General features: G+C 43.5%; 1 protein-coding gene across 2 annotated transcripts; it reads left to right on the plus strand.

Moving 5' to 3' along the window:
• The first annotated feature begins 12023 nt into the window (after positions 1-12023).
• LOC125520239 (protein BUD31 homolog 2) lies at positions 12024-14496 on the plus strand. Of its 2 annotated transcripts, none has more exons than XM_048685102.1 (4): positions 12024-12197; positions 12969-13063; positions 13168-13355; positions 14102-14496. In XM_048685102.1, exons 1-4 carry the CDS (start codon positions 12040-12042, stop codon positions 14255-14257), a joined length of 597 nt encoding a protein of 198 aa, XP_048541059.1. In that variant the 5' UTR covers positions 12024-12039; the 3' UTR covers positions 14258-14496. The 2 variants fall into 2 exon arrangements, with proteins under 2 accessions (XP_048541059.1, XP_048541067.1); XM_048685110.1 differs by having other exon boundaries at positions 12048-12197; positions 12934-13063.
• The last annotated feature ends 3006 nt before the right edge of the window (positions 14497-17502 follow it).

Genomic DNA, 17502 nt, shown 5'->3' on the forward strand with positions numbered 1-17502 from the left:
AGATCAATAGCTCGCGTTGTTGCTTTCATATGTTTATTTTGATATGTTCCTAGAGAAAATTGTGTTGAAAGATGTTAGTAGCAATGATGCGGATTGGATCCATGATCCGAGGTTTATCCTCATTGCTTCACAGAAGAATTATTTCCTTGATGCACCGCTAGGTGACAGACCTATTGCAGGAGCAGATACAAACGTTATGAACGTTTGGCTAGCTCAATATGATGACTACTTGATAGTTTAGTGCACCATGCTTAACGGCTTAGAATCGGGACTTCAAAGACGTTTTGAACGTCATGGACCATATGAGATGTTCCAGGAGTTGAAGTTAATATTTCAAGCAAATACCCGAGTTGAGAGATATGAAGTCTCCAACAAGTTCTATAGCTAAAAGATGGAGGAGAATCGCTCAACTAGTGAGCATGTGCTCAGATTGTTTGGGTACTACAATCGCTTGAATCAAGTGGGAGTTAATCTTCCAGATAAAATAGTGATTGACAGAATTCTCTAGTCACCATCACCAAGTTAGTAGAACTTCGTGATGAACTATAATATGCAAGGGATAACGGAAACGATTCCCAAGCTCTTCATGATGCTAAGATCGACGAAGGTATAAATCAAGAAAAACATCAAGTGTTGACGGTAGACAAGACCACTAGTTTCAAGAAAAGGGCAAAAGGAAGAAGGGGAACTTCAAGAAGAACGGCAAGCAAATTGCTGCTCAAGTGAAGAAGCCCAAGTCTGGTCCTAAGCCTGAGACTAAGTGCTTATACTGCAAAGGGACTAGTCACTGTAAGCGGAACTACCCCAAGTGATTGGCGGATAAGAAGGATGGCAAAGTAAACATAAGTATATTTGATATACATGTTATTGATGTGTACTTTACTAGTGTTTATAGCAACCCCTCAGTATTTGATACTAGTTCAGTTGCTAAGATTAGTAACTCGAAACGGGAGTTGCAGAATAAACAGAGACTAGTTAAGGGTGAAGTGACGATATGTGTTGGAAGTGGTTCCAAGATTGATATGATCATCATCGCACACTCCCTATACTTTCGGGATTAATGTTGAACCTAAATAAGTGTTATTTGGTGTTTGCGTTGAGCATGGATATGATTTGATCATGTTTTTTGTAATATGGTTATTCATTTAAGTAAGAGAATAAATTGTTGTTCTGTTTACATGAATAAAACCTTATATGGTTACACACCCAATGAAAATAGTTCATTGGATCTCGATCGTAGTGATACACATAATCATAATATTGAAACCAAAAGATGCAAAGTTAATAATGATAGTGCAACTTATTTGTGGCACTGTCGTTTAGGTCATATTGGTGTAAAGCGCATGAAGAAACTCCATGTTGATGTGCTTTTGGAATCACTTGATTATGAATCAGTTGATGCTTGCGAACCATGCCTCATGGGTAAGATGACTATGACTCTGTTCTTCGAAACAATGGAGCGAACAACAGATTTGTTGGAAATCATACATACTGATGTATGTGGTCCGATGAATATTGAGGCTCGCGACCGGTATCATTATTTTCTGATCTTCACAGATGATTTGAGCAGATATGAGTATATCTACTTGATGAAACACAAGTCTGAAATATTTGAAAAGTTCAAAGAATTTCAGAGTGAAGTGGAGAATCATCGTAACAAAAATAAAAGTTTCTACGATATGATCGCGGAAATAAAATATTTGAGTTACGAGTTTGGCCTTCAGTTAAAATAATGTGAAATAGTTTCACTACTCACGCCACCTGGAACACCACAGTGTAATGGTGTGTCTGAACGTCAAAACCGTGCTTTATTAGATATGGTGCGATCTATGATGTCTCTTACCGATTACCACTATCGCTTTGGGGTTATGCATTAGAGACAGCTACATTCACGTTAAATAGGGCACCATCTAAATCCATTGAGATGACACCGTATGAAGTATGGTTTGGCAAGAAACCTAAGCTGTCGTTTCTTAAAGTTTGAGGTTGCAATGCTTATGTGAAAAAGTTTTCAACTTGATAAGCTCAAACCTAAATCAGAGAAGTGTGTCTTCATAGGATACCCAAAAGAAGATATTGGGTACACCTTCTATCACAGATCCGAAGGCAAGATATTCATTGCTGAGAATGGATCCTTTCTAGAGAAGGAGTCTCTCTCGAAAGAAGTGAGTGGGAGGAAAGTAGAACTTGATGAGGTAATTGTACCTACTCCCTTATTGGAAAGTAGTTCATCACAGAAATCTATTCCTGTGACTACTACACCAATTAGTGAGGAAGCTAATGATGATGATCATGTAACTTCAGATCAAGTTACTACCGAATCTCGTAGGTAAACCAGAGTGAGATCCGCACCAGAGTGGTACGGTAATCCTGTTCTGGAGGTCATCTTACTTGACCATGACGAACCTACGAACTATGAGGAAGCGATGATGAGCCCAGATTCCGCGAAATGGCTTGAGGCCATGAAATCTGAGATGAGATCCATGTATGAGAACAAAGTATGAACTTTGATTGACCTGCCCAATGATAGGCAAGCCATTGAGATTAAATGGATCTTCAAGAGGAAGACGGATGCTGATGGTAGTGTTACTATCTACAAAGCTAGAATTGTCGCAAAAAGGTTTTCGACAAGTTCAAGGTGTTGACTACGATGAGAGTTTCTCACTCGTATCTATGCTTAAGTCTGTCCGAATCATGTTAGCAATTGCCGCATTTTATGAAATCCGGCAAATGGATAAACAAAACTGCATTCCTTAATGGATTTATTAAAGAAGAGTTGTATATGATACAACCAGAAGGTTTTGTCAATCATAAAGGTGCTAACAAAATGTGCAAGCTCCAGCGATCCATCTATGGACTGGTGCAAGCATCTCGGAGTTGGAATATGCGCTTTGATGAGATGATCAAAGCATATAGTTTTATACAGACTTGCGGTGAAGCCTGTATTTACAAGAAAGTGAGTGGGAGCACTGCAGCATTTCTGATAAGTATATGTGAATGACATATTGTTGATCGGAAATAATGTAGAATTATTCTGCAAAGCATAAAGGAGTGTTTTGAAAGAAGTTTTTCAAAGAAAGATCTCGGTGAAGCTACTTACATATTAAGCATCAAGATCTATAGAGATAGATCAAGACGCTTGATAAGTTTTTTCAATGAGTACATACCTTGACAATATTTTGAAGTAGTTCAAAATTGGAACAGTCAAAGAAAGAGTTCTTGGCTGTGTTACAAGGTGTGAAATTGAGTAAGACTCAAAGCCCGACCACGACAGAAGATAGAAAGAGAATGAAAGTCATTCCCTATGCCTCAGCCATAGGTTCTATAAAGTATGCCATGCTGTGTACCAGATATATTGTATACCCTACACTGTGTTAAGCAAGGGAGTACAATAGTGATCTAAGAGTAGATCACTGGACAGCGGTCAAAATTATCCTTAGTGGAATAAGGAAATATTTCTCAATTATGGAGGTGACAAAAAGGTTCGTCGTAAAAAGTTACGTCGATGCAAGTTTTGACACAGATCTGGATGACTCTAAGTCTCGATCTAGATACATATTGAAAGTGGGAGCAATTAGCTAGAGTAGCTCCATGCATAGCATTGTAGACATAGAATTCGCAAAATACTTACGGATCTGTATGTGACAGACCCGTTGACTAAAATTATCTCACAAGCAAAACATGATCACACCTTAGTACTCTTTGGGTGTTAATCACATAAACGATGTGAACTAGATTACTGACTCTAGTAAACCCTTTGGGTATAGTTCACATGACGATGTGAACTACGGGTGTTAATCACATGGTGATGTGAACTATTAGTGTTGAATCACATGGTGATGTGAACTAGATTATTGACTCTAGTGCAAGTGGGAGACTGAAGGAAATATGCCCTAGAGGCAATAATAAAGTTATTATTTATTTCCTTATTTCATGATAAATGTTTATTATTCATGCTAGAATTGTATTAACCGGAAACATAATACATGTGTGAATACATAGACAAACAAAGTGTCACTAGTATGCCTCTACTTGACTAGCTCGTTAATCGAAGATGGTTATGTTTCCTAACCATAGACATGTGTTGTCATTTGATTAACGAGATCACATCATTAGGAGAATGATGTGATTGACATGACCCATTCCATTAGCTTAGCACCCGATCGTTTAGTATGTTGCTATTGCTTTCTTCATGACTTATACATGTTCCTATGACTATGAGATTATGCAACTCCCATTTGCCGAAGGAACACTTTGTGTGCTACCAAACGTCACAACGTAACTGGGTGATTATAAAGCAGCTCTATAGGTGTCTCCAAAGGTACATGTTGGGTTGGCGTATTTCGATATTAGGATTTGTCACTCCGATTGTCGGAGAGGTATCTCTGGGCCCTCTCGGTAATGCACATCACATAAGCCTTGCAAGCATTGCAACTAATGAGTTAGTTGCGAGATGATGTATTACGAAACGAGTAAAGAGACTTGCCCGTAACGAGATTGAACTAGGTATTGAGATACCGACGATCGAATCTCGGGCAAGTAACATACCGATGACAAAGGGAACAAAGTATGTTGTTATGCGGTCTGACCGATAAAGATCTTCATAGAATATGTGGGAGCCAATATGAGCATCTAGGTTCCGCTATTGGTTATTGACCGGAGACGTGTCTCGGTCATGTCTACATTGTTCTCGAACCCTTAGGGTCCGCACGCTTAAGGTTTCGATGACAGTTATATTATGAGTTTATGAGTTTTGATGTACCGAAGGAGTTCGGAGTCCTGGATGAGATCGGAGACATGACGAGGAGTCTCGAAATGGTCGAGACGTAAAGATCGATATATTGGACGACTATATTCGGACATTGGAAAGGTTCCGAGTGATTAGGGTATTTTTCAGAGTACCGGAGAGTTACGGGAATTCGCCGGGGAGTATATGGGCCTTATTGGGCTTTAGGGGAAAGAAAGAGGAGAGGTTGGGTGCCCGCCCAAGGCCTAGTCCGAATTGGACTAGGGGGAGGGGCTGCGCCCCCTCCTTCCTTGTCTTCTCCCTTCCCTTGCCTTGACTCCTACTCCTACTACTTGGAAGGGGGGAATCCTACTCCCGGTGGGAGTAGGACTCCTCCAGGGCGCGCCATAGGGGCTGGCCCTCTCCCCCCTCCTCCACTCCTTTATATACGTGGTCAAGGGGCACCCCAAAGACACACAAGTTGATCTCCAAGATCATTCTCTTAGCCGTGTGCGGTGCCCCCCTCCACCATAGTCCTCGATAATATTGTAGCGGTGCTTAGGCGAAGCCCTGCGACGATAGAATATCAAGATCGTCACCACGCCGTCGTGTTGACGGAACTCTTCCCCGACACTTTGCTGGATCGGAGTCCGGGGATCGTCATCGAGCTGAACATGTGCTAGAACTCGGAGGTGCCGTAGTTTCGGTGCTTGATCGTTCGGGCCGTGAAGACGTATGACTACATCAACCGCGTTGTGCTAACGCTTCCGCTTTCGGTCTACAAGGGTACGTGGAAAACATTCTCCCCTCTCGTTGCTATGCATCACCATGATCTTGCATGTGCATAGGAATTTTTTTGAAATTACTACGTTCCCCAACACCTAGGTGGCATGTTAGCTCTACAAGTTGCAATTTCCTTTTTGGTTGGTGTGAAGATGATGTCGGATATCCTTGCTATCTACCACCGGGAATTATTTCCATTTACTTCTTGTCTTTTGACAATTGGTACTCACTTTTGTGGTAGAATTTATTGATCATCTTTACATTGGCTTTTGCTTTTTATTTTCCTTTTCTCTTGCCAAGGATTGTATCAACTCCCTTTGTCTTCCATACCACTTGTGGATCTTGTTTATTTCTTGATCTTGTCTAGTGTTTTCTAGATATAGTGAAAGTGGTGATCCCACCTCATGCATTTTGTATTCAAATGCAATTTCTCTATAATGCACTAGTCTTGGGGGAGCTATCCTATTTTCTATAAAACACTCATCTTGTGATCCTTATCAAGTGTGTGTCGGTGGAAGGCAAGTCGTTTCTTTTGGGTACTTTGTGCTATCATGAAACTTTGTAGAGAGCTTGGTTTGTTTGAAACCATCCTCTCTTATGGGAGTTTGATATCTTTTATTTAGTGTGTATCATCGGATATCTCATTCCTCGATATATCTATTATGGATATCCTCCAAGTGATGAGTTATTCATTTGGTATCTTTTCTTCACTTGTTTTTTTCTTTGTCATTTGGTATCGGTTCTTGAAAGTCTTGAGCATGCATATTAACTTCATGTAGTTTCTTTGGCATGCTTTCTTTCTTTGACCCAATATATAGGGAACTCCACCAAGTCTCAAATTGGATGAGATGTGCATGAAGCTCATTTTCATATCTATATGCACATTTTATGTGGAGTTTGTCCTATGTATTGTTGGTTCCCTAACTCTTTGGTCCCAATGCGTTTGGGTACCATTTTGTTTGTGTTGTTTTTCTAGGAACAATTGGAGATGCATTGGATGCTCGGCTCACTCGCAAGGAAGGTGGTGTCACCATGTGCTTGTTGGACTCAATCTAGGATGATCAATGAACTATCTACTACCTTCAATTGGTTTCTTCTACATCCTTCCAATGATATCTCGGTAACAAGTATCTATTCATGCATTCCTTTCTTGCATTCAACCTTGTGTAGGTTGCATCTTGGCATGATATTCATTCCATCTTGTGATACCTTGTTTCCTTTCTCAAAGCATCTCAATAATGATCTCATGTTGCTAACTGTGATGTCTTTGATGGGTGTGTGTTAGGAATTCATTTATATACTATAAGACCATATCTAGCCATGTGCTATGCTTCCAAGCAAATATCTTATTGGTATATGTATGACTTCCTTTTGGATATCTTGTTCCTTCGTGTTGTAACTATTTCGGGTGTACATCCTTCTTTGTAGATATATATCATCATGATCTCGTCTACCTAGAACCATATACACTTGAGAGAAATTACATCTCTAGATGATATCCTTTCTTTCACGTCCACCTTGTCTTTCTTATGTTATTTCTTTGGTGGCTCCGTGAAAGCTTTTGCCTTGAGTGCATATCGTATATCGTTGCATCTTGATGCACTCTTGTGTGGTGAAGATTATTTTCCTCATGCTTATCTCTACGAGGCTTTTCCATCTTAATTGGTATCCCTCGTCTTGATGAGGCTTTCATCTTCTATCTTCACCACGGGTTGTCACAAGCATAGGTTCTTTATATGCTTATTAGTTAGCTTGTGAACCCATTTGCTAGTTGTATGTGGGAATGATGGGCCTTACACGGTGTGCCTCATTCTTTCAATACTTTATTGATGCTTAATGCTACATTAGTCTTCTCAAGTGCATTGCCTTGACTCACACACATCATTTTGGTTGAGCCCATTCTTAAGATGCCTCTTTTACTTGTTGCTCAACCATGTGTTTGTTGCAAGTACTAGGCTTTGTTTCCTATATGCTCACTTGCACTTGTTGTAAGTTTCTGTTGATTTTGGGGGAGCTATGATCCTATTTTGTGCACTTTGTATCCAAATACAAAAATTCTTATGTGTGCACAAATCATGGGGAGCTACTCTAGTTTCCTTAGAACACTTCTTTGCTCTTATCATAATATCCTTTATTTGTGGCTCGTAGGATCATTGGCCTAGTTGGTTCAATTGGTATCTTTTGATAGCTTGCTTTAATAGATATCTTTTGATTGCTTGTTTCTCTCTTTGTTATGTCTTTGTGGCATATCTTCCTTTTGCAATCTTTGGGCCTCAATATAGTTTGTCTTCCTCCAAGTATTTACCGTTGGATGTGTGTATTGCATTCAACTCTCTTGTTGAGAAATACACAATTTATGGAGGACCACAATCTATATTGGCCCTCTAAGCTTTTCGCCCATTTTGGCAATCGATGCCAATGGGGGATAAGTTTCAGAGAGTTTTGTGGATAAGCTTTGGTTTATGTTTCCTTAGCTTTTGCATCTCATTCGCATGCATTATTGGTTGTTGCATTCCATGGTGATGTACAATTCCTTATATAAACTCTCTTGAAAGTGATTGTCATCAATTACCAAAATGGGGGAGATTAAAAGAACATGCGGTGCCCCCATGTTTGGTTTTGGTAATTGATGACAATCTCTATGGACTAATGGTTGCCTTGGGTTATATTTGAAGGTTTTGTCCATAGGCTTTTCTTGGAGTACATGTGTTGGTTTCAAGAAGAGTTTGTGTTGACCAAGGTGCTATTAAGGAATTATCCAAAGCTTGGTCATGTGAGAGTTGAGCTTATTGCAAGCATGTCTTGAAGAAGAAGATTGTGTGATCATTCATGTTTACCTTCAAGACATCATCCAAATGAAGAGAGTTGGAAAGATTCAAGGTTGATCAAGACTAAGTCAAGAGTGAATCAAGTTGATCAACTCACAAAGTATAGAAGATGTACCGAGAGGGATCAAGTGATCCCATGGTTTGGTAAGCATTGTCCATTGTGCTTTGTGTACTAACCCATGGTCTATGTGAGAGTTCTACGTGGGGTTAGGTACGTGTTCATGGGCTTGCGTCAAGAGGAAGATATCACTCAACCCATAGAGAGGATGACATCAAGTGGTGATCGTCATCAAGATTGCCGTGTGCAAGTTCAAGTGGATCATCGCGAAGAGATCAAGTGCTTGAAGCTTGCCGTCCATTGTGGTGACAATGGAATTGTGAAGATGTGCCGAAGAGTGGCTCACCCATAGTGGACTATGGGGGACCAATCATCTAGTCTTCATCGAGCCAACGTAATCAAGAAAGGTGGTCCAACTTGAGGGAGTCAAGATCGTCATCATCTAGCTCAAGTGGGCCATGTGCAAGGCGAAGGTTTGCCCTTGATAGGTTTTCTATTTTACCGGTCTCATGGTGGTAGTTTGGAGACCGGGTTATAGGATCGTTTGCCGTACTATCAAGGGGGGCTCTCAAGTTGGTAGCTTGATCGTATCGTTAGTAGAGAGCTCAAACCATTGCATCCTTGCATCATCTTTCTTGGTTCTTGTTTGGTTCTCTTTGTGAGTCTTAGAGCTTATGGTCATCTTGATGACAAGCTTGAGCTCATCAAAAACGGAGTTCGCATGCATCTTCTATGATGTTTTCGGTGTTGGAGGTTTTACCGGTCTTTTTCGAGGAAGGGTTCTCACCATTTTCTTATGGGCCTTTTCTCATTTGCTTCTTATTGATATTTCTTTGAAGATTGTGTTAGCCCTTGTCACTAGCTTTCCAACAAACTTGGTTTCATCGAATTCGGAGTCCGTTTGCAAAAGTTGTGGCAGTTTTGGTGTTCTGAAAAGGCTGCAGTGGTACTACCGCGAATTGAAGCGGATGTAATTTTTTACTACCGCTCTAGAGCGGTACTACCGCGGCTCCTACAGCGGTAGTACTGCTCCGGACCAAAAACTCGTTCCAAGTCTTGCGGTGGTAGGCCCGGATGTATTTTTTTAGTACCGCTCGCAAGCAGTAGTACCACTACCATTTGCGGTAGTACCGTGAGGTCGAGCGGTAGTACCGTGAGGACGAGCGGTAGTACCGCTCCAGCGGTTCTACTGGCCTTTTGCCTCCTCGCTGTTGTTTTTCAAAGGGGTACTACCGCCCTAGCGGTAGTACCGCTCTGTGCGGGCTGTGAGCATAACAGTTGGATTTTTCCCCACCTATAAAAGGGGGTCTTCTTCCCCATGAACCTTATCATTTGAGCTCGTGTTCTTTCCCCATTGTTGACCTTCTTTGAGCTTGCTAACTCTCAATCCCTCCATGGATTCTTGCTAGTTTTTGAGGAAAAGAAAGAGGAGATCTAGATCCACGTTTTCCACCAATCACTTTCTTCTCTAGGTGAGGGGAACCCCTTGGATCTAGATCTTGGAGTTCTTGGTGTTTTCCTTTTCGTTCTTCCTCTCATTTTCCTCCCTAGCATTAGTTGCTTTGGTGGGATTTGGGATAGAAGGACTTGGGCACTCCGTGTGCCCTTGCCATTGCATTTGGTGCATCGGTTTGAGTTCTCCACGGTGATACGTGGAAGTGAAGTTTGAGAAGTTTATTACTCTTGGGTGCTTGGGCACCCTAGAGCTTATTCCTCTTAGGTGCCTTGGCGCCCTAGACGGTTGGTGGTGTTCGGAGCTTAATCATTATGGTGTAAAGCTCCGGGCAAGCATCGGGGTTCTCCAATTAGGTTGTGGAGATCGCCCGAGCAATTTGACGGGTTACCGGTGACCGCCCCAAGGGTTGTCAAAGTGTACGGGTTCGATGACGCCCCAAGGGTTGTCATTTGTACGGGTTCGTGACCGCCCTCAAGGGTCCCTAGTGGAATCACGACATCTTGCATTGTGCGAGGGTGTGAGGAGATTACGGTGGCCCTAGTGGCTTCTTGGGGAGCATTGTGCCTCCACACCGCTCCAAACGGAGATTAGCATCCGCAAGGGTGTGAACTTCGGGATACATCGTCATCTCCGCGTGCCTCGGTTATCTTTTACCCGAGCTCTTTACTTATGCACTTTACCTTGTGATAGCCATATTGGTTCTTGTCATATATCTTGCTATCACTTAGTAGTTTATCTTGCTTAGCATAAGTTGTTGGTGCACATAGGTGAGCCTAATTGTTTTAGGTTTTGTGTTTGATAAATTAACCGCTAGATTTATTCCGCATTTGTTCAAGCCTAAACCGTAATTATTTTAAAACGCCTATTCACCGCCCCCCCCCCCCCCCTCCTGGCGACATCCACGATCTTTCAAGCGCATCTGGTCTGGCCAAGTGCCCCTCAAATGAAGATGATGGCATGGAAGACTGTCTCGGATGCTCTAGCGACGAATTCTTGCAAGAAGTTTCGCCATATATCCACTCGGGATACCTGCCCTTTGTGTGGGCATGAAAAGGAAACAAGTTTCCATGCCCTGGTTGCATGCGGGCATGCACGTACTATCTGGGCAAAAATGAGCACTCTCTGGCCTTTGCCGAATCAGGAGATGCTCGTGGATACACGGAAGGACTGGTTACTGAATATCTTGGCAAATTGTACGGATTTGATGAGGGATTGTGTGATAATGCTGGTATGGAGGATTTGGTCTGTAAGATCAGATTTTACCCATGGGAAGGAGATCCCAAGTGTAACTCTCACGGCTGATTACCTACAAAGTTATTTACGCTACTTGAGGCTGGCCCAAACATATACTACTAATGAAATAATCAAGGTAAAATGCCTGCAATGGAGACTGAGGCGGTCGCTACATACCGGGAAGTTGTTAGTACTCCATGGCCCAAACATACACTACTGATCGAGCTGCGTTGTCAGTCGACGGAGCCTTTTCCCCAGCGGATGGGTCAGCGGCAGCAGAGATGGTATTAAAGAGACATGATGGGTCGGTAATTTTTGCCGCATACCGGTATTTGTTCAACTGTAGTGATGCATTGGAAGCCGAGCTACATGCAATAATGCAGGATATGACATTAGCTATTCAACACTGTAACATGCCCATCATTGTCCAGTCAGATTCCTCCGTGGCCATTTCCTCGATGATTGGTGAAGGACTGTCAAGATCGGCGTATGGTCATCTGGTGAACGAGATTAAACATCTCATGGTAGATAGAGAGTTTATTTCCTTAAAAATTAAGCGTGAGCAAAATAGGGTAGCAGATCATTTGGCATGCTATAGTCGTACGGAGTGTATTACTGCTGTATGGCTCGGGAGAGGACCACCATGTGTGGAGGATCTTTTGCCTCTGGATTGTAACCCTATGCTTACGGAATAAAACTCTTTTACCCCCGCAAGAAAAAAAAACCTTCTAAAAATTACACTGTTCACGATCGATTTTATCCTTTTTACCACGAGCTCTCAAACTTAACAAAAATTTGCATCGAGTACATGCAAAAAGCATCTTGCACCACCATTTTTTAGATTTTTTTTTAAATTTTACTGTTTATCTGAGCTCGGGCTGCGGATTTTGAGTTATCGGGTTTGGAGGCGTTTTCTTGGGCCAAAATAGGCATATTTGACGATGCCGACTCTGCGATGACTGACTGGGTTGGACTTGGGGCTGCCCTCCCCAACGGCCACGCTAGACCGCCCGCTCCTGCCAAGATCCAACACAACTTTCCGCCCCCTCGTCCGGTCGTCGGGCCGTCGCCGCCGAACACCGCCCCCCTCCACCGAAGCGCGGCAGCTCGAAGGTAGAGTATTCTTCTCTCGCACCCCTCCCTCTCCTCCCCCTCCCCCTCTCTACTCGACTGCCGTGGAGCGGGGATCCGTCCGGGCTTGAGATCGATTTCTCCCGTGGGCGACGAACCCTAACCCGCTCGAATTGTCATGGGTGACCTAATCCGAGAAATTTCCTCTAGGACGGATGCCCCAGTTCGTCAAGCTTGTTAAGGATTCGGTTTCTGCGTGTTGGATTACTACTTTACTACTAGTTCCAGTTTAGTTTCGAAGAACAAAATTCTCACTGCGTTGGGGACTTCCTGGCTGGGTACTTCAGTCGATGCCCCTTGTTAATTAAGCATGCCTCTGAATCCACTAGTGCAGCAATAGATATCCGAGATGCTGGATGAGTGGCCAAGTGTTGTTGTGCACATTAGAGAGTAGTAAGGAGCATGTTAATTCGTCGGAGAAATTATCCTACTAGGCTGATAGCTCCCTAGTGCAGGCTATTCTTGCTTCCTAGCGCTTGCGTTCGGAGATGAGATGGCCTAATAAGCATGGTTGCACACTGGCACTGTCATACATGGGTGGCTTGTATAATATGGGTATTCCAATATGTCTTGTGTTGTTCATCTCTTTGGAGGAACTTTCTACCACAGGGTTGCTCTGCTATTTCTTTGTTATGCATGGCAACTTGCAATTGAAAAGTGCAACCTAATTACCTTGCAAGCATTTTAAAGGACCACCTGCGCTCTATGTTTCTCACAGGTTCGTGTTCTAATAAGCTTATTCCCTTGAGGCAGCATGCCTAAGATAAAGACGAGCCGTGTGAAGTATCCTGAAGGATGGGAGCTTATTGAACCAACTCTCCGTGATTTGGAAGCCAAAATGAGAGAAGGTGTGCATATCTGTATAATTTTTAATGCTTGTTGAATCTTTTTCCAGATGTATATTGCTATTTCCTGCTACAGGACGGTAGTAATGTGATCTTTTTTGATGCAGCTGAGAATGATACACATGATGGGAAGAGGAAGTGTGAGGCTCTCTGGCCAATCTTCCGTATTTCTCACCAAAAGAGCCGTTATATATATGATCTCTACTATCGAAGGAAGGAGATAAAAAAGGAGCTGTATGAGTTTTGCTTGGACCAAGGTTATGCAGACAAAAATCTGATTGCTAAGTGGAAAAAGGTTGGTGGGCTTGATCATTTTAGGCATGCATTATTTTGAGCTTGTATTAAGTACTAACTGTGGTGGATGTTTTTCTCCAGTTTGTTGTCTCTTGGGACTTCTGATTATGCAATTATGTTCCAGTTTTGCTAGACTATAAACACCTGAACATCAGCCATCCTCATGAAATATATACTCCCTCCGATCCATATTACTTGTTGCAGCTTTAGTACAAAGTTGTACTAAAGCTGCGACAAGTAATAATGGATCGGAGGAGTAATTAAGATCAGTTCATTTCAGATGCACCTTCCTTGCACACTGACCGTATTTTGCTCACCTATTTTGCACACCATGGCCTTTATGCGAGTACTCCCTCTGTAAACTAATATAAGAGCATTTAGAATACTAAAGTAGTGATCTAAACGCTCTTATATTAGTTTACAGAGGAAGTATCATTTATTAACTTATGAATGCACACTCAGACAGACAAGTGCCCCTGCTCCTGACGTGTGCAATTGGACATATTGCCTGAATATCAAGTAACCCATGATGATTTTTTGTTACTAGTGTGCTGTTGCAACTACTAGTATTTGCTACAGACTTACAGTATGTTGGATCATGTTCAGTTCTCTCTCTAGTTTTGTACAGTAATCACCAGAGTTTACCTAGTTCCGAAGCTATGGTTACCTTGTAACAGCTACTTTGATTGCCTTAATTCAACATTCTCATGGCGCACTGCTAACTATTTTCTCTCTTGTCTCTTGCAGCCAGGTTATGAGCGTCTCTGCTGCCTCCGCTGCATACAGACACGAGACCACAACTTTGCAACCACCTGCGTCTGCAGGGTCCCCAAGCACCTCAGGGAAGAGACGGTGATAGAATGTGTCCACTGCGGATGCAAGGGGTGTGCCAGCGGCGATTGAAGTCGCCACTCGTTGTTAAGAATAATCTGAAACCGATTGCTCGAGATGCTCTGTTGGATCCCTGATGAATGAATGAAAACAAGTAACGTACAATCAGGTGATTCGTCCATATATTCACTGTAAACTCTCGAGCCGTGGTATGTATTTGCGTGAGAAGACTCGGTTTTCTGCCGTGGAAGTTGACAACTGTTTCGCTGAGAATGTTATGTTAACCCGATCTTCCATGATGGATCACAGTAGTATTGTTGTGCCTTGCTGTTACTACTACTCCCTCCATTCCGAATTACTTGTCTTAGATTTGTCAAGATACGGAGGTATCTAGCACTAAAATAAGTCTAGATACATCCGTATCTAGAAAATCCAAGACAAGTAATTCGGAACGGAGGGAGTAGTTTACTAATACCTCTGTAGTTTAATACTTAATACTCCCTCTGCCCTGAATTATTTGTCGTAGAATGGATGTATCTAGAACTAAAAATACGTCTAGATACATCCATTTCTACGAAAATTAATTTGGGACGTATGGAGTATATGTCAGGACGTTTTTCTGACAGTCATAGTGTCTAAAAATGTCTGATTATAAGTTACGGAGGGAGTACTACTGTGGAGGCACTTTCTTACTACTGGTGTGGTATCAGGTGCTTGTTTTGCTGTGCGTCGACATGCAAACCTTGAGGTGAGGAGCCCCTGGTCTACGGTGTCCCAGCAGCTGCAAAGAAAAACATTTCACGGTCTAGGGTGACGGTGGTGGCTACTGTCTCGAGCTTCCGTCTTGTGGATGACGAGCGAGTTGACCTTGACTACTGGGACTCTCGATCCACGGGAAACGCGTCTTGAAACGGATTCAGACTAGACTTCGTAGCAAAGGACCTCCTCTGCATTTCCTTCGATCGGCGAAATATCGGAACGGCTTTGCCAACGGCAACTGTGGGAGGAATTTGAGGTCCGTCGTGCTGTGCGGCACACTGTACTTGCCCGGGCTTGTAATGCACGCGTACGCAGGTACGGTGCCATGCCATCAACGCTTCCGGCCATGTGAGCATGGCTGCCTGGATCAGAGGGGGTGGCATACGGGCTGAAGCACGAAACTTTGCGTAACTAACGAACGGGCGAAGTGGCAGCACCTGTCGGTAGGGCAGCAAACAAGTGAGTTTGAGCACGAGACGATGAAGGCAATATCTATATGAGGCATTTTTCATTTTTTCAGATAGACCTCAAGTCCTGCATTTACTATGAGTTGTTTTCTCCTCACAAAGAAGATGTGCCGGAACCTGACATCTATCTCGTCGAAATTCTGGTGGGGGGCAGTGAATGGTGAGTGCAAAGTGCATTGGATTGCCTGGGATAAAATGTGTGCTGCAAAGAAGGAAGGAGGCATGGGTTTTAGGGACGCCGAGGCGTTTAACCAGGCGTTATTGGCCAAGCAGGTGTGGAGGATCTTGCGGGTTCCCTCCTCGCTCTGTGCGCGTGTCTTGAAGGCCAGATATTTCAAAAATGGCGACATTATGAATGCAACATGTTCTGATGGTGGATCATACACATTCAGAAGTATTCTTCATGTGAGAGATCTTCTTCGAGCAGGGCTAGTGTGGCGAGTGGGAGATGGCACCAAGATTAACATCCACCATGATCAGTGGATACCAAGAAAGAGCAGCTTATCACCACTGGGTGCTGAGTATGTCATGGGGGTCACGAAGGTCTGCCACTTGCTAAACCAAGGGGGTACGAGTTGGAACGAGCAGCTGCTGGAGAGGATGTTCTCACAGGAGGACGTTGAAGACATCAAGCAAATTGTCGTTGGAGGACCAGGTGCGGATGATCACTTGGCTTGGAACTTCACTAAAGATGGTTACTTCACGGTTCGCTTGGCATATCACCTGCGTGTATCAATGAACCGAGCGCGGATGGGATGACAGGAGTCATCGTCATCTGTGAACCAGCATAAGAGCTGGATGGCGATGTGGGACACTTTAGCTCCGGGGAAAGCAAAGATCCACATGTGGCGCCTGCTTCGCAATGGTTTAGCCGTTGGGCATGAACTGCGGAGGAGGAAGATCAAGGCGGGAGTTTTTTGCACGGCATGTGGTCGAGAAGAAACAATCTATCATAGATTTTGGGGCTGTCCCCATTCGGTACTCTACTGGAAAAGACTGCGTTCGGAGAAGGGAATTGCGGTGGCGATCCCACCGTGTCAGCTTGGTTCCCAGAGTGCAGTTGCAACATGGCTCCTGGAGTGGTTCCAGCAAGCAGAAGAGGAGGAAAGGTCGATGATGGTCCAGTCGGTCTATGTGCTGTGGCTAGCTCGCAATGAAGCCCGGCATGGAAAACGGATCGAAGAACCACATGAAATAATGGAGCGGGTGGTGCGGTTGACTGAAGAATGGCGAAACATCCATCATAAACCCTCGCCGGTCCGGGAACCGGGTGCGAGAAGAAAATGGGAGGCGCCGGAGGAGGGATGGATCAAAGCCAATGCTGACGGAGCGTTCTCCAAGGACAGAGGCAAGGGTGGTGCGGGGGTAGTGCTCAGAGATCATCATGGTGGCTTCCGGGCTGCTGCTTGCTCTTTCGTCGACCGGGCCCCCAGTGCCGAGATGGTGGAGGTGGAAGCCTGTAAACGTGCTATTCAGCTGGCTAGTGAAGCTAACGTGCAGAATCTTCATGTCGAGCTGGATTGCCTGGGAGTCGTCGCGGCGATCAACAAGTCTGAACAAGACCTCTCCATCTTGGGGCCAAGTGTTGAAGAGATTAAGCAGATGCTTAACCAGTTTCTGCAGGTGAAGGTTACATGGACAAAGCGAGAAGCAAATGGTGCCGCGGATAAATTAGCCAAAATAGGATTAGGTGATGAAGTCTGTAATGTTTGGTGGGTTAGTCCACCGGAGTCTATTATCCAGGTTCTCTCTGATGAGATCCCAGCTACGTTTAATTAATAAAGCAGCATTGATCCTAAAAAAAAACATCAACATCATGCGGAAACACTATAAATACTGGTATTTCGATAAATACGGTGATGCGATGTACGCATTTCTTCAGAGTAGCTTGGTTTATTTTCTCATAACTGGAAGGCGATAGTTAATCGCACCATAAGGCAAAGGATTCACGACAGATATGTAATTGGGATACACAACATTAGTGGCCAAGGATCATACAAAGTTCTAGCGTAATGCACCCGTTGTAGGTGTCATTTTTCCGATCGAGCTATGTAAGACGATCATGCTCAAATCAATTCACATCGAGTCCGT

The sequence above is a fragment of the Triticum urartu genome, chromosome 1 (assembly GCF_003073215.2).
Source record: "Triticum urartu cultivar G1812 chromosome 1, Tu2.1, whole genome shotgun sequence".
NCBI classification, from domain to species: domain Eukaryota; kingdom Viridiplantae; phylum Streptophyta; class Magnoliopsida; order Poales; family Poaceae; genus Triticum; species Triticum urartu.